At 42.3% G+C, this 26,835-nt stretch overlaps 1 protein-coding gene across 4 annotated transcripts in view; it reads right to left on the bottom strand.

Moving 5' to 3' along the window:
• Positions 1-793: 793 nt before the first annotated feature.
• Positions 794-26,835, bottom strand: part of NPAS2 (neuronal PAS domain protein 2) — a 99,113-nt gene continuing 73,071 nt past the window's right edge. For 2 of the 4 annotated variants that reach the window (XM_084844420.1, XM_084844417.1), the window contains exons 10-20: positions 22,472-22,578; positions 20,901-21,048; positions 19,335-19,416; positions 16,517-16,568; positions 14,833-14,936; positions 13,728-13,874; positions 9,583-9,771; positions 7,757-7,944; positions 6,621-6,713; positions 4,910-5,087; positions 794-2,064 (exon numbers count right to left, since the gene is read on the bottom strand). In XM_084844420.1, the coding sequence (XP_084700546.1) occupies positions 1,891-2,064; positions 4,910-5,087; positions 6,621-6,713; positions 7,757-7,944; positions 9,583-9,771; positions 13,728-13,874; positions 14,833-14,936; positions 16,517-16,568; positions 19,335-19,416; positions 20,901-21,048; positions 22,472-22,578 (1,462 nt within the window). In that variant the 3' untranslated portion in view covers positions 794-1,890. Of the gene's footprint in view, positions 2,065-4,876; positions 5,088-6,620; positions 6,714-7,756; positions 7,945-9,582; positions 9,772-13,727; positions 13,875-14,832; positions 14,937-16,516; positions 16,569-19,334; positions 19,417-20,900; positions 21,049-22,471; positions 22,579-26,835 lie in introns of all 4 variants that reach the window. The other 2 variants (XM_084844419.1, XM_084844418.1) reach the window with 2 other exon arrangements.

The raw sequence follows: 26,835 nt of genomic DNA, 5'->3' as shown, positions 1-26,835 counted from the left end.
CCCTGGGCAAGGCTAGCATACCTGAGGTCAGTGCAGGGGTCGGCCACACAGCAACTATACTGGGGAGAAGCTGACTTGAGGAAAAGAATCGGACTTTAAGAAGTCTCAGGAAATCCGATTTTTCCCTGATAAGCTCTGAGGTAGCTGCTGGATGGCCATGACGTCATGTATCCCTAACGACCTTAACACGCATTCAGAAATCATTGGTGGAAACACCCCCTGGGTGTGCCTGTGTGCAGCCCCCAACCACTGCCAGCATCACATGTGGCCTTTGGGCTCAAAAGGTTCTGCACCCCTGGTCTAAAGGTACACTTTAGTTCCTCTCCAACCCAGCAGATAGTTTGGAAACCCCTGCAGCCAGGGGCTGCAATAAGTTGCCACTTTCATGCTGCAATAACTTGCCACTTAGTAAATGGGCATCTATATTCACCATGTACTGTATTACACACTAAATACTCAACATATTGACATAACAAGTGTACTGTGACAGACCAAACCCCTCAGATATTCATACGTAAACAGGTTGTGAAACAAAGGAGAAAGGCATGGGATCAAAGAGCATGAGGTGTCGAGAGCTAATAGCCCATGTGGCAAACATCAGACTACCACAAACTGCAGGCTGGTCCGGCACTACTTGCTTCATATCAGATGCTGACTGATGCAAAGGTAGTGTACCAACAACCCCTCTGCAGGCACCCATATGGTCAAGCCACAGGTGTGAAGATGTATTACTAATTACTCATTTATTATAAAACCCTTACTCGCAAAAAAAATGAAAAAAAGACTTAGACTTGTGAAATGAACTGGTCTTTCATATACAAAATAATTTCCACATAATCCCATATAATTTTATTTTATATAGAAATAGGTCAGAGTTGTTGTTTTTACAACAGCTTTTTTTACACTACTTATTTTATAATGACATAAAATCTCTCATAGAAACATCAACATAAAGCATACAAAAGTGCAACTCTTTGAAGGAAAATTCAATCCTAAAACGTAATAATGAAAGATACGTAATATAGTTGCAGCATTTTCCCACTTAATGGGCTGTTACACAGTGCATATTCTTCAGATGCTTGTTCTATGAACAGTTGTGTGAGGGGGTTGTTCAGTTCGTAGAAGAGGATGTCTTTAAAGTGTTTAAAGAGCATGACTAGTATGTTGGAATATGATTGTGCTTAGGTTCAGTTTACATTTGTAGTTCACTAAGTAAATAGGAAACTGTCCAGTGTAATTTCTTTGAAACATAAGAAATAGCAAGAGGAGGGTGGGGAGGCATCAAGCTCAATACTTTCAGTTTATAAGTCTGAGAGCTATAAATAATCTTTTTGCAGGGTGCTTTTTGTTTTTCAAAAAATAAATGACATGTTCTGTGTCACTGGAAGTGCTTGTCTGGCCACTGGAACAGACTTTTCTTTACCAAAAGTGCTAGGTTATGCTTTCTGTGCAGTTGTGCAAAACAATAATATTAACCATAATAAAAATAATCTGTCATTCTCTCAATAGATCTCTCTGAACCAGTGCTTTTCATTTTAAAAGATCAAAATAGTGAAGGCCAAGTAACTCAAATTCACTTTTTTGGAACAGCCAGTACTTTCTGGTTGAAATACTCAGAAGAATCTTCTACTGACACATACCAGCTAGTGCCACAGTTTTCACATGATGGTATGCATTAGTACTACCTTTCATAACATAGTCATAAAATAGTGCAAACATCTGCAAAATGATTTCCGCTCCTTTCCTATTGCACTACCCACCAAGGTTTGCACTTGGCAGTCTCTTTATATCACAAAGCTTTGAAATTAACACATATGCAAACGCCAACATTTCCCCCTGCCCAGCCACCATAAAATAAAGCTAGATGTGCACTGATTGTGATGGTGGATTCTATTGCAAACGTTGCTGCACATTTGAGGATTCAGGCAAACTGATGGTTCTCCTGGCAGCAAGTTGTTGCTGTGATTGCGTGTGATGGTATTCTACACTTCCTTCCTGGGGAGAGTAGGAAGGCAAGAGGAGAGAATCTGCCTGTTCACTGTGCAAAGGGCCTGCAGACTGCACCTGCACATAAAACAAAATTTGATATAATCAAAGAATGGTTTAACAGGTAAATAGTAGATTCAGCTTATATTGCAAAACGTTGCTTTGTGATCGTTGCTTGTTGACTACAATAAATAGTTTGCAAAGCACTTAAAATTTGCTTAGCTAATTTAATGGGCAAAATGCTGCACCATTTATGTGAGCTCAGAAGTTTTTGATCAACTCCAGCAGTCAGAAATTTAGCTAAGCAGATGTCCTCCATTGTCAATGGGCATCTTTCCCACAACTCTTGCAGAGGCTCCATATTTCACATGGCAATTGTGTTTGTCACAGGTACACCAGTGTTACACTAGGAAATACTTGCAGTACAATACTAAGCATGTTTATTCAGAAATGTCCTTCTGAGTTCAGTGGGACTTATTTCCTGGTAATTGCATTTAGGAACGAAGGCGTTATTTTTGCTACATAAGCTGCCTGTATCTTATGTCCACTTACTACCAACACCCTTCCGTGGTGGACAAATTTCATCACTCCTGAGGTGGGGATTCTTCTCTATATTTGGGCATATACAATTTGACCCTTATTTCCACAGTTCAAGTTTACTATTTTAGAGAAAGACATGACAGGGTTGTTGTTGATGTTTTTAATAAAGAAAGCTTATTGGCTATAAGGCCAAGAGCAACCAATAACAACTAATCTTTCAGGGAGATTTTGTGTAGCAAAAGGAAAAAAACCAAAAGGAACAAGGAAGTTATCAGGATCCATAAAACAAAAGGAAATACACTTCATAGACACAATGTGCTAGAGTCAGATTTAGATAGTGACCTAGTGCCCCATTGCAAAGTTTCATGCAATATCACATTGAAACAGTCTGTTCCAAATCAACATATTGATGTTTGCATGATGAGCAACTTTTTTCTGTACACTCAGAAGCCATAATCCCCAGACAAGTAACTTGCTCAGTTCTATTCCAGACTAGGTGCAGAACCAACCAGGAAGCTCTTCTTTGTAAGCCTTGATGGAATGAATGGAACCTATGCAGGAGCATTACTGGTAGGTTGTGCCCTAGGTCCACAGGGTTACACCAGAATACATTATTTAAGAACAGGTCAAATGGATTCTAAACAAGTTAGCACAACTGAGAGAAACCCCCAGGAGAAGCTTGGAGGAGGGGGATTCTCATTGCGCTAGCATTTGTGTGACTGCAGAATTGAATACAACCTAAGGGAAGGGCTGTATCTCAGCCGTTGTGTACATACTTTGCATGCGAAAGGTCCCATTTTAAACCCTTGGCATCTCTGGTTGCAGAGCTCAGAAAGACTCCTGTGAAACCCTGGAGAGCCACTGCCAGTTAATGTAAACAATACTGTGCTAGATAGACCAATGATCTTACTTGATGAAATGCAGCTTCCTATATTCCTAACCCATTAAATGTGGCAGTAGTGCCACACCAGGGCAGGAGAAGATAATGGCTGGTTATTGTTTCTTCAAGTCTCTTTCCTACACTGGTAAAGTATCAAAAGGAAAACTGAGTTTGTGAATACGAAGCCTACAATCTTCAAGCAGCTCCTTCTGTTCTCATATATGGGAATGTATGTGCTGAAGCCTTTTGATGGGACCCTTCTGCAAACAACCTGGAATGATCCTCCCTATGCTACTGCTACAAAACTGCATGGGCTTCAATGCAAAAGGCAAGGATAATGACCAATTCTGAGGTGACATTAGTAAAGAAATGCAATGTAATGCCTTCATGGCTCTTCTATTACTGTTCACTTCTAGTATTTGTGACAAACTGGCTTCAGTAACCAATTTTGGGGGAATGTTTTTGGTTCAGGCCTCCTCAAACTTAAACCATTTCTTCTTGGCATGGTGATCAATTAACCTGTCAGCGTCAATGTGTGCCCAGAGCTGAAGGCCTGAGTGTTATTTATTGGGAGTTTGGAGTTTCTCCATTATGTTTAAGGAATGTAGTCTTAACCATCACTGGAGCTTTGGCCTTACATTTTTAAGGAACTATGCTTAGATAAAGTTTTAGGATATCCTTGACAATATGACAAGGCATCCCTGTGCATTCTGGGGCCTGGGCAGGAATCCTTAAGTGTTTCATATAACAATTATTAGTTATAAGATTTCTCTTATGCCCCAAGTTATTATTTTGGAATTTGAAACCTTACATTAGCTTACTTGCTAGTTGTTTATGTTGCCATGTGTTTATCACAGACAGGATTCTGTTGACCAAATACTGGAAACAAGACTATTAGCTAAATATGGAAATACAAGAATTGGAATGCTATGAACAAGTCAGCCTATTTTAAACATTAAAAACTAATTTAAATGAGACTCTGATGACACAGTGAACTCCATCAGTATGTTACTGGAACAGGACTATGCCCCAAGAAAACATTTTTCTAGAAGCGCTAGCTGTGGTTTGAAACTGATTTGAAATCAACTGGTAGAGATAGCAACTGAAGAAGTATTTCATGCATTTCATTTCTGTATTTTCCTTGTAGTAATGATACTGTTCTATTTTCTACATTTCTACAAATAAGAGAGTTTTATATAGTGTGTCTGCTGCTGTGCTTATTAAAAAAAACACCTGTAACATTGTTAGCACAAAATCATGCCCAAATGTGTCTCAGCTGAAATAGATGACGTCTGCTGATGCCAGTGAACTAATGACTAGTCAAATTTCTTCTGCCATTCTAAAAAAAGAAAAAGAAAAAAGCTGTTCATTGCTTTATGAATAATGGTACAATCTAAAGAAATTATTATTTTTTTTCTTTAACAATGTATATGCCGCCCCGTCAGCTAAAAAACGTTCAGGGCGGCTTACCCATTAGATACTGTTGGTTCTGTTCCAGCCCACCTGAAGGTAGCATTGCTGCTGATGTTGTTGATGCATAGGTTGCAAAGATGAAGCCTGAGAGGGTTGTGCTGCAGAAAATCCAGGATGTAACACTGCTTGTCCCATCAGCACTATAGGTGCACTGCTGCTGGAAGCTTGCACTTCCAAACTCTGGAATGTTTGTAGGCTTTGAGAATATCTATTAAAAGAAACAGACCTAAGTTTTTCAGCTAAGACTCTGTGAATAAAACACTGATTTCATAGTACAATCTATGATCAGAAAATAGCAGGTGCTGCTGACTCAAGGCATGTGTACTTAAGGTGAATAAGCTCCTATTAAAATATGTAATTATGTAGTCATAAAATATGTAACCTTATGCCACTTTGATAGGGTTCTTCCCTTAAAAGGTGGCCTAAAAATAATTTAAAACAAAGAAATGTCAAGCAAAGTCATTTCTGCATATAACTCTCGTGCATAGTGTGCATGCCTGGTGCCATCTTGGAAATGCTTCCCAGCACCAGATGAAGCTGAGCAGGGTTTGGGACAGCGCAGAGATGGAGGAAGTTAACCACTGGTTATAAAAACTTTGCATTTTTTTCTATTGTTGAAAAGCCTAAAACCAGTTCTGACATTTGGCTGAGCCAGGTGGATTAGGATATGTGGAGGCATCTTTGGGATAGAAATTGTGGGTTTATGCGTTAAAGGGATATAAGCTGCCACACGCCAGGTAGGCAGCAGGTGTTCAATTCCCCATCTTCAGGGGATGAGACCAGGCATATAGAAGACGTATCAGAGTGGGAGATTTATCTACAGATCTGATGCCAGATGTCCCCACTGCCCTGGAAAATCCAGTGCAAGAGAAGCCCATGTTGTCAGCATCACTCTGGCCTGAGGAGGTCACATCCAACGCAGAACCACAGTCTCTCCTTCACCAAGCTCAACAGCTACTGACGTGGGCTACACCCTTTTAACTGAAGAGGCATTCTCTCTGGGTTTGCTTGTGGCTAAAGCAACACTTTAACCTGTCTGTATGACTCTCCAGCCTGAGCTTCGCATGGGGCTATCTAGGGCGTTATCCACTTTGCTTGACTTTGCCTTATCAGAATCTGAATCTTACCTTACCACTGAAAACTGGACTTGCTTGACTTTGCCTCCCTTCCCTTGCCAAAACCTGAACTCATGCCTAGCACCCCACCCCCACCAGCTCAGACTAGTACTTCATATAACCAAAACCACTACCACGAACATAATAGTAAGTTAGAGATTTCTGGCGCAGTGGCCCCTAGGTCATAATGCACCATACATTATATTTCACAGATAGTATTTCAAGCAGCAGTCTCCAAGTTTCCTTAAACGTAAGATTTTTTATGTCAGAAACCTGGCCTCATTAGTTCTCCCAGATCTTAAAAAGCGGACAGTCAGGTGGCATGGGAGGAGGTGAGTACATGACCAGTGGAGAATAGAAACAATGTATGGGGGCAGCTGGGATCTGTGAAAGTGGAGATTGTGGGCAGCTTGATGGTGGGTAGACATGTAAACTATACGATATGCTATGGTAGGTATAGCATCTGGACTGTCAGAAGGTAGAGCCATCCTTATTCCATCTCTGACAGTCTGCTTAGGCCAAGCACCACCCCTCTGGATAAGTTATAGTTTCATGATCTCATGCTTAATGATGTTTCCCAGTATAACTTCAAAATCTCCCCACCAATGCCAGAACATATTACATACTTAGCTTGGCTTCCAGCCACATCAACATCTGATGATTGCCTTGCATGACAGGAACCCGGCATCATTGGTTGAATAGGCTGACTGAGTAACAGTCTAGCAAACAAGAAATTAAAGAATACCAGTTTAATGTCAGTGAAGAAATAGCAACTTGAATACACTGAAAAGGGAGGAAGGATTATTCTGCATAAGTTAGTTGCGTGCTTAGGAGTCAAGAATCTTGAACAGGAGCATGACCAAGGAACAGACTTAAATTCATTCTAGAATAAAGGGCAATTCCTGTCTTATTATCAAATGTGTTAAGTGCCTGCCCATTCTTATTAATTTCATCTGTGATTTACAGTGGATCTGCACACTGTGGTTGCCATGAGAATGTTGCTGAAACTCCCTGTAGCATGTTTGTCATGACACCCAGCTGTAACATTTACATGCTCTCACCATGTGATATTTGGTTATAATCACATTGCAAATACTCCTGCCTCAACCAGCAATCATTCAGCTGCATTCAGATGATATCTAGTGAATGTGGGCTATTAAGACTTTTTTTAAAGAGTAGGCTGTTAAAGCTTTCATTCAATTTGCCAGCCCTAAACATGTATTAGTGTTTTTCACTACTTTTACCTCTTCTTTTCTTCTGCTCCAGGAGAGCTATAATTCATAGCTAGTCTTTAGTGGCAGCTAATGTTGTTTGGGAGGGTAATTTTTATTCACATTTTGTTTCCTGCAGAGATATGGTTCCTACTGCAAACTACTGTTTTTAATTTATTATTGTTTCTTCTATTTTCTCTCAAGTCATTTAAAAAAACCTGTAAATGTTTTTCAGCCCTGAAAAAAAGAGGTAAACAAGAGCTTTTCTTTCTCTTTTACAAGTCAGATAAAGATTACCAAAGTTAAGTTAGAGAAAAATAACCTGCAATCTATTTCCCCCTTCCCTATTCTTATTCCATCTTTTTTTCTTTCAGACCCACAATCTACTTTTTCCTCCAGCTTGGTAAAATGTGCATTTTTCTTAATGTTCAGGATCTTTATCTGTTATATAGTAGTAATCTAAACAGGCAGCTACAGATTCTGCTATATAAATGATAATAACAACAATTATTTACCTTAAAAAAATCAGCAGTTAAGTATAACTGATTTACCTTAATTGCCGGTCATGACTGAAGTCTGGAGTGTTATGCTGGTGGCTGCTATCCTGTAAAATGGCAGAAGGTGGAGCTATGCTCAGAGATTGTGGGAGCACAGAGGCATTGTCAAATTGTGAAGTTAAGTTGCTGGAAGAATGACAGCTATCTTGCATTCCTTGTGAGGTTCTCCCTGATTCCTTATCCTACAATGGTTTAAAGCAGCAACAATAACTAAAAAGCTTTGGGTGTATTGCACAAGCACATACAATTAAAACAAAATTAGGAATACACTGGTAACTTGGCAAAGATATACGCATTCTCCTACAAAACCTTATAGATTGTTAATCCAACACAATGAGTTTTCTCTGAACATTCAGAATTAAGGGGTTTTTTTCTACTGTGCATTTAAATGGTTGGAGAAAACTCCTTTTTTGGATTAAAATTATGAATATTTTCACAAAATTGCCAGGCCCACATTTAGCTCACTCTATGCTCTCATAGAGGGCAATTATGTGGTGTGATCCTATTGTGTTGTTGTTTTAAATCCATCTCATAGAATGCAGGTCTGGTAAATTACTTTTCTTGGATTTTTGCAAGAGCGGTGAGTTTGGACAAGTGAAGCAAGAGTGTAAATTCACATAAAAACTTGCTAGAAAGAGCGAAGTGGCATGCCTACCAAAAGGTAGCATTGCAGTTGAATCACAGACCGCTATCATTGTAATAAAACTGAATGTGGCACAACAGGGCACAATCCACTGGGAAGTATTCTTGATCAGCTCATGTTCATTTCAGTGGAACAGGAAAGAGGCCCAGTGGATTGTACTTACAGTGTGGTGCATATGTTACAGACTGGAAGTTTGTATGTTTTGTTTTGCAACCTCTTATTCTATCCACCTGCCAGTGCAATTGTTTCATCTTTTTTTTAGCTTGTGCAGAGCACTTGACTCAAACAGATCTACTGACAGATCAGCACATTTGCCAAACTAATCTTGACATCTTTCTGGAAGATATACATTTCTCAGCCGTATTGTTTTTATACTGTCATTATTCTGGTGTGTCAGAATAGCTAAAGTAGGGATGTACGGATTTTGTTAAATCCGTTCTGCCTGTGTTTCGTAGATTGTCAAGAATCCTTTGCTCTGTTGTCCGCTCATTGATGGAATCCGATTTTTTTACCATAATTATGTTCTATATGCGCTAATACATGCAATATACATACCACACTGTAATTTGCATTAGCACACATACATCAGTTAATGCTAATTAGCACTAATGCGCATTTGTGCAAGTGTGCATTAGTGCTAGTGTGCAAATGTGCTAAAGCAATGTAGTTTTGCCAAGAATTCCTCTTTAGGACAGTGTTCTTCAGTGCAAGGCCCGAGGGCTACTGGCAGCTCCCGATCACCTCAAGGGCGGCTCTCTGCCTATATCTCTCATTTACTCTCTATTTGCAGAAGCTGCTCACTCTCAGCATGGGCTGTCTAGCTTTGCTTTGTAGTTTGCCTTGTAGTTTAGTGGTGGGGCCAGCTGCTGTGGTGTGGGCTACCAGAGGCAGCTTCGGGGGTGAGAAGTCAGGAGACTCGCCACTCATCAGTTGTAAGGTGGCAAGGGGAAAAGGAGAACGCAGAAACAATCAACCAATTCACTGTGGTGGGGGAAGAGCCGAAGAGGCAAAGAGTAACATGACTGGCTAGGTGCAGCAGTGTATTGTGCAGGCCCCCAAATGCACACTTTGGCTCCTGGCACCCCCAAGGTGGCGGTGCCAGGAGCCAAAATGGCTCTTGCTTGAAAAATAGTGACCATCACTGCTTTAGGACAATTCCTGGTTGCCGAGTGCTTACCTGGCTTGATAACACATTTTCTTTTCTTAACATTTGATGGCCTGCTGTTTGAGAAGCTGCAACCTGCCCTTGAAGAGGCGGTCTTGGAATTACTTGCTGCTGCTGACAATCAACCATGGACTTCCCCTGAGGTTCTGGCTGCTGTATACTGCTAAAATTCAGAGATGCTGTTGGCTGTTGCAAAAACAACTGGAACAGAAAAAAAGATTCTGTAATCCTCTTGCCGGGAAAATCAAGTAACAAATTAATTTAAAAAACAATTTCAAGTTGTCATATCTTGAATAATATTTATAAATGGGGGTAATTGGAGGGTTCAATTTGATCCAAGACTCAGCTGCATGAAATGCTTCTAGTACCAAGATCTGATGCTAGACAAAGATCATGTGAAATTGCCTCTAAGTAGGTACATTTCCCAAACAACCATCTTCTACACATCAGTGACTAGCAGAAAGAACTCCACCATGCCGAAAATTTGAGACCTGGTACCTCTCAGTTTCCAAAGCAAGTACTAGATAATGAAAAGCTTTTTCGTCTCTGAATTCTGAGGAAAATGAGGAAGGACTGGCACTGGTGGCCAGAAAATCAATTCCCCTATTCAGGAATAGCATCCAATCTTCAGCCTCTTCACTCACAAACCTCTGACATCCACCTGTAATTCTCACAAATTTCTGAGGGCCAAGCTAGACATAACATACAACACATGTTATTAAACTGCCACAAGCCACTTTGTTTATGGAAAAGCAGCTTCAGGAGGGAGCAATTAGATCAGAGAAGTGATGGGTGGTCATGGTTAACTCTTTCTCTGACCACCATTTTCTGATTCAAATTGTCATTCCCTCACTCCCCCAAACTACTGTGGGATTCCAGACAGGTGTATACAAGAGTATACATGTGTCTGCAACCCCACAGGGGAAAAAATGGCTGCTGGTTGTGTTGCAGGGGAAAGGGTTGGGCAGGAAAAGGGTTAAGCACACACCACACCCTGTCACTTTCTGCTGACAATGACCCCCTCCTGAAGCTGATTTTCCCTGGAAAAAGCTGCCATGCCATTCACATTTAAACAAACATGTTGCCATGCAATGAGTACTTTTTTCTTCTTCTTCTTCTGGGAAAACAACTTCTCTTTACCAGCTGAGAGAACATAGTGGATTATGCCTTCTTCCAGAAAATTATCACCATCATACAAAAAGAAAAATTTAAGATTTGTGACTTATAATTATGGAATGATAGTTATCTAACAACATGAAATATAAAAAAGAAGAAGAAAGGAAGAAGAAAAGACACAAGAATGGAGCACAAGGTGTCAGGAGCGCCCTAGCTGCCTCTTGCAGTCCCCTCCAATAGCCAACTCAGGACACAGACGATGAGGATTCTTTCCGAGGCTTTATTCCTTTATGACTCTTTCAGATACTAATCACTAGCAACTAAGCAAGGAACAGCACTGGGGGAAGATAGCAAAGTAGCCTAAGCTCCAGGTAAGGCAGTTGGTCCCCGTTTGAAGGGGAACCACGGGAAGACCCTGAACTTATGGGCTATGGAGAGATCCTCCCTCTTTCCCTTGGGTCCTCGGGATGCGACCATTGTTTGAGCGCCAAACGAGCGGTACGCCTCCTTTCGGCGCCCTCCATCTGTCGTTGCTCCCTGCGTCTGCGCCGAGCGTCCAGCAAGCCCCCCTCCAGTGCTCTCTCCCTGCCAGGGTCACTATCTATCCCAGGAATGTTGGCAGGAGGAATCTCTGCCAGCTGCTGTGCTTGTGAGAGATGAGTGAGCTCCTCTCCCATGGATTGCTGTTCCTCCTCAGAATCAGAACTGCTCTGGAGCTCTATGGGCTCAGTTTCTACCCTGACACAAGGATAAGAAAACTAAGTGTGTGCATGCACACAAAGATCCCAATACTAAGCATGAAATTATTATGAAAACCAGTATAACTACATATCCAGGATATGATGAAGTATGAACACTGTATTATAGGAAATAGGAGTCCCACTTTTCCATTTCAGCACTGTCCTTGATTGCCTTCAATCAATCAATAATGCTACATCCATCCTTGAAAATTATATACAATTATATGTTTGGATCCAGACTTAGGCCCCATTTGCACATAACAGAGGCAAATCATAGGTTACTTACCCAAGTTTTCCCAGGTTGCTTGTCAAACCCAGACACTATGGGTTGTTCAGGGGTTAAACAACCCAAAGTTATCCTACCCACTAATCATAGGTTAACTGTGGGTTGTTTTACCTACTAACAATCCAAAGTGTCCGGGTTCACATGTCACTTAGTAACCTTCATTTGGGCCAATGGGAGGTTGCATAATTAAAGAGACACTGGCACACAAGCGGAGCATAACCCAGCAAATCATGGGTTAAGTAAGCTATGATTTGCCACCATTACTTGTGAACCAGGTCATAGTCATGCTTAAAGTAATGATTAATTTAATAAGTTAGTCATGACTAACTTAATAAGTTCTTTAGATTTCACTGGGCCTACACTAAGCATGACTAAGTCTGTATTCGACCCATAACATATTTCTAATGCTAACAGATATATACCAAGGGGGGGGGGAATTGTGTGTAGGGGGGTAGTATGTCAGGGGTTGGCAACCTTTTGGGGCCCGTGGCCACATTTGGTAATTTGATTAACTGTCCTGGGCACCACCACAAAATGGGTGCACTGCAGATGAAAGCACCAGCCTGCAATCACCTGCCATCTTAAATTTCCTATGAATTTGTCTGAGCTCCCCGGTGTGGCCCAGAGGCATACATGAGTAAAGAAAATGGGAACAGTGATCCTAGTGCCTGTCAGAAATTCTGTTATTAACATAAAATAAAAAGTAAGGGGATAGGGCGCCAGAGCAGATGCCATTTTATTTATTTTGTTTATTTATTACTCAAATTTATATACCACTTTCCATAGAGGTATCAAAGCAGTGAACATAAAATACAATGGCATCAAAACAGCAATAAATATAGCAGTAAAACAACACAATACAAAATTAATCAGCAGTAAAACCGCACACTCCCCTGTATGCTACAAACCATAGCAGGCTGGGTCACACTTAGAGAAAGCCTGTATGAAGAGATGAATTCTAAGAAGACGTCTGAAAGTCAGAGCTCTGGGGGCCTGTCTAATGTCAGTTGGAAAAGTGTTCCAGAAGGTGAGTGCTGCAACATTAAATGCTCAACTGCAAGTGTTCTTGAGGCAAACCTCAGGAGCGTGTAACACTCTCAGAAGTGCTCCCTCTGATTGCAGAGCTCAGGCAGGGACATAAGGGGTGAGGCCCTCCCTAAGGTAACCTGGTCCCAAGTTCTTTAGGGTTTTATATGTTAAGAACACCTTAAACCTGGCCCAGTAGTTAACTGGCAGCCAGTGCAGTTCTTTTAGCAAGGGTGTAGCTTCTGTCAGAAAAAGGCCCGTTAGCAGCCTCGATGCTGCATTCTGCACCAGCTGCAGCTTCTGGACCAAGCCCAAGGGTAGCCCCACATAGAATGCGTTACAATAATCCAATCTTGAGATTACCAGTGTCCGTACCACTGTGGCTAAGCTATCATGGTCCAGGAACGATCGCAGTTGGTGTACCAGCTGAAGCTAGCAAAAGGCACTCCTAGCCACCAATGCCACCTGAGCCTCAAGTGACAAAGATGAGAGTCTAACCTCATCCAAAACTGGCAACTGTGACCCACCCACCCACCCACGGTGCTCCATCTTGCCAGGATTCAAGCTCCGTTTATTGGCCCTCACCCAGCCCACCACTATATCCAAGCACTGGTCCAGAGCTTGCACGGCGACACCTGATTCCGAGGTTATAGAGAAACAGAGCTGGATGTAATCTGCATGACACCTCACTCCAAATCCCTGGCTGTCTTCTCCCAGCAGCTTCACATAGATGTTGAATAGCACTGGGGACAAAATAGTGCCCTCAGGCACCTCATAGCACACGTGCCAGGGGGCTGAGATGCCCAACACCATTCCCCCAATACCACTGTCTGAGACTGACTCCTATAAGTGTTCAAAGGTGCACTGGCAGCCTACTGTGCATCAAAGTGAAATGCATTCAGAAATCTGTTTCTGCTCAAGGATTGCTCCTCATTAGTTAAGAGCAATTTGTCTGAAAAATGCATGCTTTGGCATGAATTCCTGCTAACCTGCAGGTTGGAATCCTGTACCATGCAGAGCTGTTCCTGGATTTTCTGCAACTCTTCCTGCTGCCACTGAATATTGGCTTGCAGGATACGAGTCCGCTGCTCAAGTTGGTCCTTGATGGTCTGGAACACGTTGAACTGGGTTGAGAGCTTAAAAAAAGAAAATAAAGAGCAATGTTTCTTTTCTTATGAGTATAGTAACTATTGGGTAAGCTGTCCTAGATCACTCATATGCAAAGTAACAGGAAGCAGTATGCTTTAGTATACATGCTTTCCCTTGGGGCACCAAGGAACCTTTTCCAAAATGCAGGGAACTTCACTAGAATGTTGGTTCTTAAAGTATAACGCTTTCCCCTCCAGGATATTGCAGTGTTGTATACTTAGTCATTAGGATGCTTAAAGTGAAGGTGAATGTCATCTTTTAAATTATCCTCTCAAATAGGACAGCCTTTATTTATGAGAAAACATCACTGGGCAAATTAGCCTCAGGTTGGGTTGCTGGGCCCCATCTTCTGTAGCTTAGAACTTCTCAGTAAGGCTCAAATGTTTCTTGGATTTGACTTGGAATTGATGTCAGCAAACCAAGCACAAAAATAAATAATAATTAGAAAATAAATAAATAAATAAATAATCCCCTCAAAATAAATAATGAGAAAATAGCTTTTTTTAGCCCACTGTTGAATCTGGACCTCAACATACATCAAGAACGCAACCAAATGGTTCCCCTGCAACCTATAAGCCCCTATACCCTGCCCTGTTGCCCCCTTCACATCCCACTAACCTCAAAGCGATGAAGGGGAGGTCTTGACGCAAGGCTTCCTTCCTTTCCTCCCTAACAACAGGGGAACAAGTGGAAGGGAGAGCTTCTAGACACAGGAAAGGACTTGAGTAGCATGCTCAGAGGTGTCATTTCCCGTCAGGTGCATGGGAGCTGTAGTTTCTTATGCCTCCCAATTCAATTAATTGAAAATGAAGACATCTTTACTCTCACTCTGGACTAATTTACGCTCATGTTTTCTCTCTTTTTTTGTACAGAATTGTCTTCTAGCTGATGGGATTTCTATTGATATACTTCTGTTCACTTTGATGAATGTTTTTTAAGCCTTACCTGAGCAGTGGCAGGTTGGCTGGATCTCTGAATTGGTAAGTCCTGCTCTACAGTGGGGGTTCTTTGCAAGGAGGGAGACTCTGGAAGAAGCTTTGTTGCTGTGGCTGTAAGGCAATAATTATTTTGGTAAAACCAGTTTACTAAACGACTACCATTTAAACCAGAGCTATTATAGTTATTAATAATGCAGACAAAAAAAGACTGAATCACTGTAATATCTATAAACTTGGGACCGATAGCAGTTGTAGTCCAAAACATCTGGAGGGTACCAGGTTGCCAGCTCTGGTGTATTCGTTCTGTAGTTTATAGTATAACAGGAAGGCAGCTAAAGAACTAATATACTAGAGCTGGCACCTGGCACCCTCCAGATGTTTGGGAATACAACTCCCATCAGCCCCAATCCATGGCCAATGGTCGGGGATTATGGGAGTTGTAGTGCAAAACATCTGGAGGGCACTGGGTTGCCTATCTCTGGAATACACCATGAATAGCTAATAAATGGAACTAAATAAAAGATGGGAGGGAGGAATCTCACAATATCTGGTCTGAGTCATGGGCTTTTTTCCCCCTATGCTCAATCCTGTCTGAAGCTCTTTGGATTTCTTATGGGAAAAATTCATTACTGAAGCAATCACAGGAAGATTCTCTAAGGCCACACTCTTTGCTTTTTCAAAGTAACCTTTAGTGCTGAAACAAGAGCAAGGGATGCTCGTGTGCAAATATCTCCTCACTGCTTCTAAGATGCGCTGGGGTCAAAAAAGGGACATGCCCATGTACAGAACTGCACGTACAATCACAGTTTCTCTTGCTATTTTCACCACAGCAGCTTCCATTGCTTAAGAGACAAGCCGCTTTTAAAACAGAACAGCAGCTCGGTCTCCAGCTGCTTGCACTGTGTCTCCTAAGTACACAGGCATCTTCTTTAAATAGATCTTCCTGCAGCCCTGGCTGATAAGAGGTCTAAAGAACATGTGTCTCTTTAAATTCGTGGAGAACTCGTTCAAAAGCATAATCACCCTCTAGCTTTATTTACTGGACAGTTTTGCTTTTATTATGCATGAGGATCCAAGTAATGGTAAAACAAAAGATGGAATAGATGTTTTAACTAATTCTCCAACCAGATATAAATAGGAACATGAAAGAGGACCAGATGCACATGCAAACACCTTGTTGGGGTGTGCTTAAGGTACATTTGGTTCATCTACACATGTTTGGATGAACCAATGAAATATCCTCTGGTCTGTTTTAGTGGAAACAAAGCACAGCTATAGTTTTGAGGCATTTAAGGCAACAATCCATGGGCTGTTGTTGGGTTCTGTGAGGAGGCTGTAAGGCGCCAACAAGCCATGCCATCCGGATTCAGATGACACAACAACCTGTGCCCGGACGGTTGTTATGCAAATCGCGCTCAGCACATGCCATGGCTTAAATAAGCCACCGTGTCTTGTTTAGCTGCGGTGATCGTGCGAATCGGCCCATTATCTTTGAGGAGGCCTGTGTATATTTACGCTTTACACTCTGGCCTATACTGCAACATATGACACCTTCAAGTTCTAAATTTCAAATTAGTATTTGCATAGAAGCCACAATTTACATGCTGTGTCAGGCAAGGAAGTAGGCAAAGATTTGTATGAGCCTTGAGAGGACACAGAAAGAGCTCGGCTGCTGCTGAGAATCAACGCACCTAATTCAAGTGTGTTGAAGTGCTGTTGAGGATCCAAATCTGAGCCACTGCCCTTAAAAACAAAATAAACATTATATTGTATCTTATATATTTTCGACAGTTTCAGACGTAGGCACGGTTGTGGTTATAAACCTTGAGAAGGAGGTCTTTTAAATATTAACTATCCATGGTGCAATCCTAAACACAACTAGTCAGATGTAAGTCCCATTGTGTTTAATGGGGGATTACTCCTTAATAAGTATATTTAGGATTACTGGTTTTAATCCCATGTATGAGCACCCATATTTATAGTCTTTAGTACACAACTTGAGCCCATTTCCCAAGCGCAGCTGGGACACTACATGTTCAATGAACACACATTGGGGGGGGGGGATCATGGCAGAAGAGTCTGCCTCCCTACACAGTGCTCATTCCAATGCAGATCTGCGAAACGCTTCTATACGCACAAGTATAGGGATCTTCCCCTGTGATTGGGAATGCTGCAAAGGCAGAGTCCTCAATGAGGTCTAGAGGTATCTATGTGCATACCAGCCTACAGGCAATTGTAGATGTGCATCAGAATGTGTGTAGGCTGGAGGTGGACCCTGCCACTGCAGCGACACTCCCCTGCAAGTTAATTGAATACGCAGAGCCGCACTTCTGAAAGTCACTGCCTCTAAGTGCTCTCAACTTCTCTTTCTCCATGGATGAGTCCCATACATAAAAGACCCCAAAGCATATGAAATGAGAGTTCAGTTACATCTGTCAGGAATGTGATCAACAGTTCTAGCTCCTTGACCTGGCTTGGAAGTTTAACTATCCCAAATATGGCTCATTAATGAGGATGCAGAGAGTACCATTTCCTGCCCCCCTGCATCTGTCAGTACAGTTCCCCAGTAGTGCTTGTCATTCTTTTCTGCAAGGAATGTCAAGCACAAACCCTTTTCCGCTCTAGTTAATTTAAAGCATATTCGAATGTATTGTGGTGGAAGTACTGGTGGAGAGATTGGAAAGTCAAAGGTATATCATGTAGTCATGTACCATGGCAAGAAAAAATGGTAGGATCAAAGGGGTTAACTGTGGAAGGAGTTAACAAGGGAAGGCAAGAGGGGAATTCTCAGTGTCACAAGCTACCAGTGGCAGCTGGTGTCCATTGAGGCTGGTGGGGCAGAGGGCAGGGTAGGTCACTGTCGGCAGAGCCAACACAGTGGGAAAAGTTGTCAGACCCAGAAACCTGCAGCATACTGAAGGCTCAAACAGAGTACACAAGAAAGTCAACCCAAAAGGATTACAGCTGCTCATTTCAGAGCAGGGAAAGTTGTCAGACCCAGAAACCTGTAGCATGCTGAAAACACACACAAGACTGTGAAAGTGGACCACAAAAGCACTGAAAACGTCCATTTCAGCGCTAGAAAGGTGTTCAGACGCAGAGACCTGTAGCATGCCCAAAGCACACACACATCACAAGAGTGTGTAATCAGATAACCCCACCAAAAAGTTGCAAAGCCCATTTCAAAGCAAGGAAAGTTTCTAGACCCAGAGACCTTTAACATGGCCCAGGCACGCACAGACTAGACAAGCAGATGAACCAAAAAAGAGTTTCAAGCACATTTTGAATGGAGTGAAGTAATACATTTAACCAGCTATACAGCCCTCTCTTCTTCCCACCCTGTATGACTAGTACAATGTGTCTAAAATTACCTAACTGCACCTATACTCAGCCTCAGTTCCACACTCCCTCTGCAAAATTAGAATAAAAGTACTGAGCGCATCTCTACACCTGCAATTTATCGCACGTTCATGATTGGCTGCTCACAGAAGTTTACGAGTCGATTACATGAAGTGTAATCTTCCAGGGATTTTCCCACCATTTCCCCCTGCCTATCCCGTCTTATCCCCAAACAGAAAAAAGGCAGTATTTTTTCAGCCCTTGCAACAGGAGCACCATGGCCTCCCCGTGTATTTCTCCCACAGAGCAAAGAAACTGCTGTATGGGTATGGCTGTGGGTGGTTGTTTTCGTTGGGGGGGGTGCGGTCATGGTGACAATAGCAGTGACGTCAGGGTGGTGGGCGTGTTGGTATACTCCTCTGCCAGCTTGCCGCCATGCTGGCTTGCCACCATGCCGTGACTAAATGCAATCCGCCAGCTTTTGCTCCTGACTTCAGCTGCTTAGTCCATGCCACAGAATGGCTGGCATGCCGGCATTCCAGCAGTTTGCCAGGAGGCCGGTGCCTGTGGGTGTGGGGGTCAGGCAGTTCGGTGGAGGTTGCCGTCCGCCCACATTGCATGTCAATCACAACCAAACCACCAGTAATCTGTGAGCGGAGGAAAAGGGGCAGGAACCAGGGAGGAAATTTTGCAATGCCCCCAGCGTGTGTGATGGTTTTTCACAGAAAAGTAGCCACCCCATGAAAACGTAAGGAACGGAACAGAACAAGACAGAGACAACTGTGTAAAGGAGCCCAATCTAATCCTGTGATGAAACTGGATGGAGAAAGCCCCAGTACTGATGCGGATTTCTGCCCCCATGTGATGAACCCCCGAAGGCTCACAGTCTGTCTAGTTGACTTCCCTTGCTGTGAGTAGGATGGGTGATCCACATCTTTCCTCTCTCCCTGACCCTCTTCAGAGGTTGCTGTTGTGACCTCGGAAAAGAAACTGCTACAGAACTTTCCACTGCAGCTGGGGTGGGGGAGTGGGGGGAGAGATCACCCCCAATCTCCCAGGTCTTGGGGGATGAGGGAAACCTGTTAGTTACTTAAATCATTATCCAAATATTTGTAATAGCTGACGTATGAAATGAATTAAATGGCAGAGGGGGGAGTTATTCTGGCATACCTTTAGTACTGAAGACATGATCTCTGAAGGCGTGTCTTGCAAGACCAAATTTCGTCGCCTTTCCACTCGAACATCTGCATAACTGATGGAACATCATAGTTTTCTGTGTAAAACTATATTCTATTCTACTATTCTGAAAGCACCATTACATTTAACTACCAGGTTATTTCATGACTTACTCCAGCTTATTATGCAATTAAAATCCACAACTCATGTAATACAAATATATACAGGAATGTAATAAGCTACATGCTATGTTTGTATTCTGTTTGCTAAAGAAAAAGGAAATCTTAGCTGTAATCTTGTATATACTTACTTAGGACTAAGTTCTACAGAAATGACTGGGACTTGGGAGCTGCTTTACACATTATGGGTAAAATCTAATCTAAATCCTATTTAGAGTAGACCCATTGAAATGAATAGGTCTTAAGTTAGTCATGACTTACTTAAGTCCCATTCATTTCAATGGGTCTACGCTAAGTAAGGACTCATGTTGGATTTTACCCCCATGTTCTTTTTATGTACTTGAAAAATGCTAATATGTGCACGCAACAAACCTGTGTTTGCAACTTTATTTCTGTCACGTGTACACAGGACAGGGACCCATGATTGGCTATCTCTCCACACCTCAACTGCACATGGTAGCAACTACAGATTAGCTGTTACATAACGTGTAAAGTAGCTCTACCTCCAATATAGTTAGGTGTAGGATTGTAACCATTTTCTCTAGAGTCCAATTAGCATGCCTTCACAATATCAATATTTGTAACAAAATATTGTATCATAAAACCTATCTTTTAGAATGCCTATTTTTGAACCATGTAAGATGTTATTGCCAACCACATGTCCTCAATGCAGCCAAATACATCAACACGATAGCTTCAGACCATTTACCTTCCTATGACCCCAAATAGATATATTCTGTTATACCCAGCATGCGCAAAAGCAGAAGTCTCTACATGCTCTCCAATTAACCATTCTTCTAAGTATGGTACAAAGCCAGATTGGAGTCCTGCTCTGATATAAATTTCCTCTACGACTCAGTTCACACATGCAACCAATATTGCAGAGACTGCTTCTCTTGCAACTGGATGGAGATTTCCCCATGTAGCTGGCAAGTGTAATGTTCCTTGCCACATGGGTCAAAAGAAGGATTATGGTGCCATGGTGCAATTGGCCAAAATGCATAGTGGGCCACTTCACCCAAACACTTGCCATAGGGAGGTTGCATTATAAAGCTACCTTGAGTGCCATTCTCTTGGTAGAAAGGCAGGGCACAAATTAATTAAATAAATAAATAAATAAATAAAAGCAGGCACCATACCAATGTTTTCATGTATGAACTGGGATTTAGAGCCACCACTGTAGAGAGAATGAGCATATCTTATTCTTCCACTTAGTTCAGTTAAATTCCCCAAAGCTCAGAATATACTGGCTGTTCCTTTTTCATGTGACAAGGGAACAGGGAGCTGTAGCTGTACTGTGTGCATCCCTTAACCCAACTTTATGTCGCGCTGAGGACCCTGCTGATTGGCACAACAGCAATTTCACTTGATTTCCCCATACCTCACTACTGTGTGGGTGCATACAATGAATTCTGGTTTGGAGTTCCACTGGTGGTAGGTGATATAGTAATGTGTTCGCAGCCAGATCCACTGCTGTCCTTTGGTCAGAAACCGATAGCAGCAGGACTTCCCTTTCCCAAACTGCATCACTAATTATGGGCACAAAAACGGGACACTTGTCAAAATATAACATCATTTAAAAATATATATATACAGGATATTTCTAACAGGTTTCCCAGCAAACCCATTTTTTTCCTATGGATACAAGACACTCATGATGTTCATCCAATTGTGCATCACCTTCACCAGCATATATCCCTTGTTTTGGGTGGGACAATAAAGTGAGAAGAACACGGGTTGCTGCAGATGCTTGGCAGGATGCCTGAAAGTATGGTTTACTTGAACAGGGCAGAAGCTTGCCTCAAGCTTCTTTGCTAATCCAGGAGGCAAACAACAGAGTACATTGAAAAACAATAGGGAGACTCTGCCTCAAAAAATTCAAAGGCTCTGAAACTACTTTGACAGCATAGTTTCAATTAGTCTAACTGGGAGTCACATTAGCACCAGGGATGTGACCAAATGTATTCATGATATATGGGCCAATTTTATCCCAAGTTCTATCTCCACTAGGGATGTCTGTTGCTGGGAAATCCAGCCCTTTGGGGACTTGCCAGACTTCCGCAGAGCACCCAACTCCACTTGCATTTGCAAGCCAAGCCTCAGGTTTTCCCTGAATTCTGGGGACTTTTTAGGGGGGGGGGGTTTGGTGTCAGCTGTAATTCGCTCAAGTAGAGATTTGTGCAAATTACAGCCGCAAACTGCAGCTGATATTTGTGCAAATCAGGCTAATATTTGTGTAATTTGCACAAATTGTGGCCATACTTTGCACAATTTGTACAAATTAAGAAAAACTGAAAATCTACTAGCTGGCCCGACTTGCTGCAAGCCAAGCATTCCTCTGACATTCCTAATCTCCACTGATGTTACTCAGTCATGGCCTGACAGATGAAATTAGATTTGTATTCTACTGCTGAAGCTAAAAAATTATTTTTATTAGCACAATTCATGTGAATAACAGGACCATTACTAACAATTAAGCAATAGGACAGTCATTACAAGCAACATTTAAATGGAGTTGTTTAATTTTTTGTTGATTTGAAAAGTGGTTTGAGTTCATATTAATTCTATGCTTTAGGTACTTAGTAATTGTTGAGTACTATTAGATGTCTGCACCATTTTGACAGTGTGACCTCCAAGATACCACATCCATTTAAGAGTTAGTAAATAAATCCACACAAAGAAAAAAAAATATAGCCAAAATTAGCTTGCATGACACAAAAGCCTCAAATGCCTGGTATTTTTTTAATTACACTTCTTGCACTCTAGCATATGGACATTTATGTGACAAAGAATTTTGTAAAGCTTAACTAAAACTGAATTGAATTCACTGAAAGATTTACCACTACGACCAGTTCATAGCCTGGTCCTCAGATTTTAGTCCCACCTTTGCTACTGCACAGACAAGCAGGCATTTCACTCAGTTACCATGACTGTAGGAAATACAATACTCACAGTGTTCATGACACCGTGCCAAGAGCTGTAGGTCATCTACATGATAATAATCATATCCAGAAGTACCCAGCACTTCAAAAGGCAAATATCCTATAACTGGTGGTGCTCTGTATCAAGATAAAACACAAATTATTTTATCAGACATTTAAAATAACACTAGCAGCACTCTCCTCCCCCCTCAAAAAGGCTGGAACTTTTACATATGCTCAAGCAACTAATTAACAACTGACAGGCTACTTGGGACTATTAAGCCCACTCTGCAACGGGACTTCCCCACATTCTCCTCCCCCCAAAACCTCCCACATGCTCCCCCATATTTGTTCTTCTACCCTTCCGGAAGAAATTTGGGGGGTGCATCGGGTACTGCAGGAAGGAGAGGAAATCCATTCTGCTGGTGGACAGCCAGCATTAGATCCAACCCATTGTGTATTACTAGAGCTGAACAGGAGAGAAAACTTCTTGTGCACACCTTGCCAAATTGTGCTTATTTTAAGCGCTTGAAATAATTGAAGGAAAGAAGAACAAAAGGTGAAAGTTAAGCAATTCAGCAGACCAACAGAGCTAATTAATTCATAACTGTGAACAGATAGGTCACCAGACATGCTTCATAGCAAGAGAAATAAATCTCTTGTAGATTTTTTAAATTAGTGGGTTAGGAGTATTCAGATACAAGACAGTGCAGTGTAACAACATTAACTTAAATAATTGCAGGCAGCCCTGCTACAGTGGCTTGGAAAAATGTTGCAAGGACTTTTTAGAGCTGTCAAACCTTAAGGTACATTAAATCAAGAAGGCTCTTCATAACTGTAAGGGCGAGGCGGGGGAGAACAAGACATGCTGTGCTTTGTTCAACTTCATATCCCATAGTGCCAAATTACATATTTGATGGGAAGAGCATGTAAAAAGCAGGAGGAAGGAATGAGAGGGCACTTAACCCCCTTCCCCCAGATGGTTTTCTCCCAGGTGAAGTAAAACATACATCTAGGAAAGCAGCTGGGAAAGGGAGCTACAGGAGTTCCCAGATCTGGTCTGCTGCTAGACAAGTCCTTTAGCTCTTACAAGATCTTCTATCTAACAAGATCCAGTTTGTCTTCCTTTATCTGTTTGTTGTACACTATAATCTGAATCCCCTTCATGGATCACTGGCTTGTTGTGGTGAAGGGGCTTGCGTAACTCAGTGAAGCCATAAGCTATGCCGTGCAGGGCTACCCAAGACAGACAGGTCATGGTGGAGAGTTCTGGCAAAATGTGGTCCACTGGAGAAGGAAATGGCAACCCACTCCAGTATTCTTGCCAAGAAAACCCCATGGAATGTATCTCAAGGCTAAAAGAGAGGATGCCGGAAGATGAGCCCCTCAGGTCGGAAGGTGTCCAATATACTACTGGGGAAGAGCAGAGGGTATTTCCAAGTAGCACCAGAAAGAGTGAAGCGGCTTGGCCAAAGCCGAAAGGACACTCAGCTGTGGATGTGTCTGGTGATGAAAAGAAAGTCCGATGCTGTAAAGAACAATATAGTTTAGGAACCTGGAATGTCAGATCAATGAATCAAGGTAAGCTGGAGGTGGTCAAACATGAGATGGCAAGATTGAACATCGACATCTTGGGAATCAGCGAACTAAAATGGACAGGCATGGGCGAATTTAATTCCGGTGACCATTATATCTACTACTGTGGGCAAGAATCCCTTAGAAGAAATGGAGTAGCACTCATAGTCAACAAAAGGGTGGGAAAAGCAGTACTGGGGTACAATCTCAAAAATGATAGAACGATCTCAGTACGAATCGAAGGCAAACCATTCAACATCACAGTAATTCAAGTCTATGCCCCAACCACTGAGGCCGAAGAAGCTGAGGTTGATCGGTTCTATGAAGACCTACAACACCTTCTAGAACTAACACCAAAAAAAGATGTCCTCTTCATCATAGGGGATTGGAATGCTAAAGTAGGAAGTCAAGAAATCACCGGGATAACAGGTAAGCATGGCCTTGGTGTATAAAATGAAGCAGGACAAAGGCTAATAGAGTTTTGCCAAGAGAACACACTGATCATAGCAAACACTCTTTTCCAACAGCACAAGAGGCAACTCTACACATGGACATCACCAGATGGTCAATATCGAAATCAGATTGATTATGTCCTTTGCAGCCAAAGATGGAGAAGCTCTACACAGTCAGTCAAAACAAGACCTGGAGCTGACTGTGGCTCAGATCATGAACTTCTTATTGCAAAATTTTGGCTGAAATTGAAGAATGTAGGGAAAACCACTAAACCCTTCAGGTATGACCTAAATCCTATCCCTTATGAATATACAGTGGAGGTGAGGAATAGATTTCAGGGATTAGACCTGATAGACAGAGTGCCTGAGGAACTATGGACGGAGGTCTGTAACATTGTTCAGGAGGCAGCAACTCAATCCATCCCAAAGAAAAAGAAATGCAAGAAAGCAAAGTGGCTGTCTGAGGAGGCTTTACAAGTAGCTGAGGAAAGAAGGGAAGTGAAAAGCAAGGGAGAAAGGGGAAGATATATCCAACTGAATGCAGAGTTCCAGAGAATAGCAAGGAGAGACAAGAAGGCCTTCTTAAATGAACAATGCAAAGAAATGGAAAAAAAACAGTAGAATGGGAAAGACTAGAGATCTCTTCAAGAAAATCGGAGATCTCAAGGGAACGTTTTGTGCAAAGACGGGCATGATAAAGGACAAAGAAGGCAGGGACCTAACAGAAGCAGATGAGATTAGGAAGAGGTGGAAAGAATACACAGAAGAACTATACAGGAAAGATCTGAATGTCCCTGATAGCCATGATAGTGCGGTCACTGAACTTGAGCTGGACATCCTCGAGAGTGAAGTCAAGTGGGCCTTAGGAAGCATTACTAACAACAAAGCTAGCAGAGATGAAAGTATTCCAGCTGAGCTATTTAAGATCCTAAAAGATGATGCTGTTAAAGTGCTGCACTCAATATGCCAACAAATTTGGAACACTCAACAATGGCCGCAAGACTGGAAAAGGTCAGTTTACATTCCAGTTCCAAAGAAGGGCAGTGCCAAAGAGTGTTCAAACTACCGCACAATTGCACTCATTTCACATGCCAGCAAGGTTATACTCAAAATCCTACAAACTAGGCTTCATCAGCATGTGAACCGAGAACTACCGGAAGTACAAGCTGGGTTTCGAAGAGGCAGAGGAACTAGAGATCAAATCGCCAACGTTCGCTGGATCATGGAGAAAGCAAGAGAATTCCAGAAAAGTGTCTATTTCTGCTTCATTGACTATGCTAAAGCCTTTGATTGTGTGGATCACAACAAACTGTGGCAAATTCTTAAAGAGACGGGAGTACCAGACCACCTGACCTGTCTCCTGAGAAACCTGTACGAGGGTCAAGAAGCAACAGTAAGAACCGGACATGGAACAACCGATTGGTTCCAAATTGGGAAAGGAGTACGACAAGGCTGTATATTATCGCCCTGCTTATTTAACTTATATGCAGAGTACATCATGAGAAACGCCGGGTTGGATGAATCACAGGTCGGAATTAAGATTGCTGGGAGAATTATCAACAACCTCAGATATGCAGACGATACCACCCCAATGGCAGAAAGGGAAGAGGATCTAAAGAGCCTCTTGTTGAGGGTGAAAGTGGAGAGTGCAAAAGCTGGTTTGAAACTCAACATTAAAAAAACTAAAATCATGGCATCTGGGCCCATCACTTCCTGGCATGTAGAAGGGGAAGAAATGGAAGCAGTGACAGATCTTATTTTCTTGGGCTCCAAGATCACCACAGACGGTGACTGTAGCCATGAAATTAAAAGACACTTGCTCCTTGGGAGGAAAGCTATGGCCAACCTAGACAGTATAGTAAGAAGCAGAGACATCACCTTTCCGACAAAGGTCTGTCTAATCAAAGCTATGGTTTTCCCAGTAGTAACGTATGGCTGTGAGAGCTGGACTATATGGAAGGCTGAGTGCTGAAGAATTGATGCTTTCGAACTGTGGTGCTGGAGAAGACTCTTACGAGTCCCCTGGACTGCAAGGAGGTCAAATCAGTCCATCCTAAAGGAAATCAACCCTGAGTGCTCATTGGAAGGACCGATACTGAAGCTCAAATATCTTGACCACCTAATGCGAAGGGAAAAGCCACTGGAAAAGACCCTGATGCTGGGAAAGATTGAAGGCAAAAGGAGAAGGGGACGGCAGAGGAGGAGATGGCTAGATAGCATCACCGATGCAATGAATATGGACTTGAGCACACTCCGGGAGAGAGCGCAGGACAGGAAGGCCTGGCGTGCTATGGTCCATGGGGTCATGAAGAGTCGGACACGACTGAACGACTGAACAGCAACAACAATAATCTGAATGATGTTGGCT

Source organism: Heloderma suspectum, chromosome 3 (genome assembly GCF_057233095.1).
Source record: "Heloderma suspectum isolate Gila_16-S chromosome 3, 16-S_ref, whole genome shotgun sequence".
Classification (NCBI taxonomy): Eukaryota; Metazoa; Chordata; class Lepidosauria; order Squamata; family Helodermatidae; genus Heloderma; species Heloderma suspectum.
Note: the sequence above shows the minus strand (reverse complement) of the source record. Positions and strands in the feature narration are given on the sequence as shown.